Source organism: Aplysia californica, unplaced genomic scaffold, assembly GCF_000002075.1.
Source record: "Aplysia californica isolate F4 #8 unplaced genomic scaffold, AplCal3.0 scaffold00231, whole genome shotgun sequence".
Taxonomy (NCBI): Eukaryota; Metazoa; Mollusca; class Gastropoda; order Aplysiida; family Aplysiidae; genus Aplysia; species Aplysia californica.
In genome coordinates this window covers 1,120,930-1,122,477 of record NW_004797501.1, presented here as the reverse complement: position 1 = coordinate 1,122,477, position 1,548 = coordinate 1,120,930, and the positions used below count along the sequence as shown (strand labels likewise).

The 1,548-nt window shown below is 40.8% G+C and overlaps 1 protein-coding gene across 1 annotated transcript in view; it reads left to right on the top strand.

The window, feature by feature from the left end:
• The window catches only part of LOC101861893 (sodium- and chloride-dependent glycine transporter 1), a gene marked incomplete at its 5' end in the record, with an annotated part of 3,254 nt that extends 1,726 nt beyond the window's left edge, over positions 1-1,528 (top strand). The window contains 1 exon segment of the mRNA XM_013083431.2: positions 1,199-1,528. Within this exon segment, the coding sequence (XP_012938885.1) occupies positions 1,199-1,327 (129 nt within the window).
• Between the last annotated feature and the right edge of the window lie 20 nt (positions 1,529-1,548).

The following is a 1,548-nucleotide window of genomic DNA, read 5'->3' as shown; positions in this document are numbered from 1 at the left end:
GGGGGGTAAAGCAACTTTCAATCGTCCAATCATACAAAGCTTAGTTGCAAACCTGTGCACGATAGAAGAGAGAACGAAAGAAATCAATGTCCAATCTGGATTCGTACAACACAAATATTAAGACAAAATGAGCAATTCACTGAAAACATTGTAGAAAAAGTGTACACAGACATGCATAATATTTACAAGGTATTCACTGACTTTTTAAAAATATATTCTCTGTATCTCACTTTCGTCCTTAGAATTCTTGAGAAATTAAAAAAAAAATATTTCCCAAGATTTACTATGTCGTCGCTACCTTAGAATTACAAAGTTCTATCTGACATTTCTGGCCGTTTTGTGGTACTAAGACCATGAGTAAGAAGCCAAATTATTGTCTGTCTGATCTATCAAAATCGAAAGATTATGCGGAGTCTTTATCAAAGTATTCAAAGAATTGCGTTCGAAAAAGCTGAACATTTTGTGAAACTCGAATTATTTTACGCCAAATTTCTTTAAATTAGGTAAAGATGCTCTTATGGTCAAGAGGTTACGGTGTTTGCCTTTTATTAAATAGGCTTCGGGTTCGAAACATGACAGCGACGGAATATTTTGCTCTCTAAAAGATTCTTCCTTCACCTCCTTTCCTTCTCTCTATTCATGTTTTGTTGTCTGCTTGGGTTTCCACTGTGTGCCCCAAACCCCTCCCCTTTGCCCCTTCCTTTGGGCTCTTGACCTTTTCTGCTGCCAGTCTACTGCTAGATCTACTCCTTGGTCTCTTTTTACTGCTGTTTTTAGCCACATCCCTGATCGTATGGCAGGAAAGATCTAACACATAGCCTTCTTGGATAAGAGCAAAAATCTCAGAGGTCCCTTATGCAAGATGCCCTCGCTAAAGATACCTCGGTGGTTGGAAAATCGATAGTTCTATGAGCAGGTTCGGCGCGACTAGGGAAAATTCAAAATTCCTACGAAACTGGAAATGTGTAATGTGTCCCTTACACTCATATGACCTTAGGCATTAGCGACCGTCGTAAAACACTTACAAATAAACCAACAAAACAAAACAAAACAGTACCGTGCACAGAGCAGAGAGAACTTTGTAAGTCTAGAGTAGCCAAGTAGTCTAGATAGTCAATAACTTTTCGCTTTCTCTTCTCTTTACACGACCCCCCTCCCTCCCCCTCCCCCTCACATCCCCAACCGCCTCCCCCAACAGCGTCTGACGAGCACGTGCACACCGTCCAGTCAGTGGAAACCTGCAGATCAAAGTCTCAGAGAAAAGTACGCCATGGAAACCAAACATGAGACTCCATGTAACGTCCGACTGCCTTGCTCAAGAGTCTAGAGTGTGTGGATGTTGACTTGATCTTATCCCGACAGATTGTATAGGAGAACACGCTCAAGTGCCGATACACACTTGTCAAAGGGAACTAATCGGTATATTATTTTAAGATGAGATCGGGTCGAGTTGAGAATTGATATTGGTCTGTGTACATCATATTGAAAAAGACCTTGTCTTATTTTTATTTTTTTATTTTTTTATTTGTGGGGGGGGGGGGGGGGGTT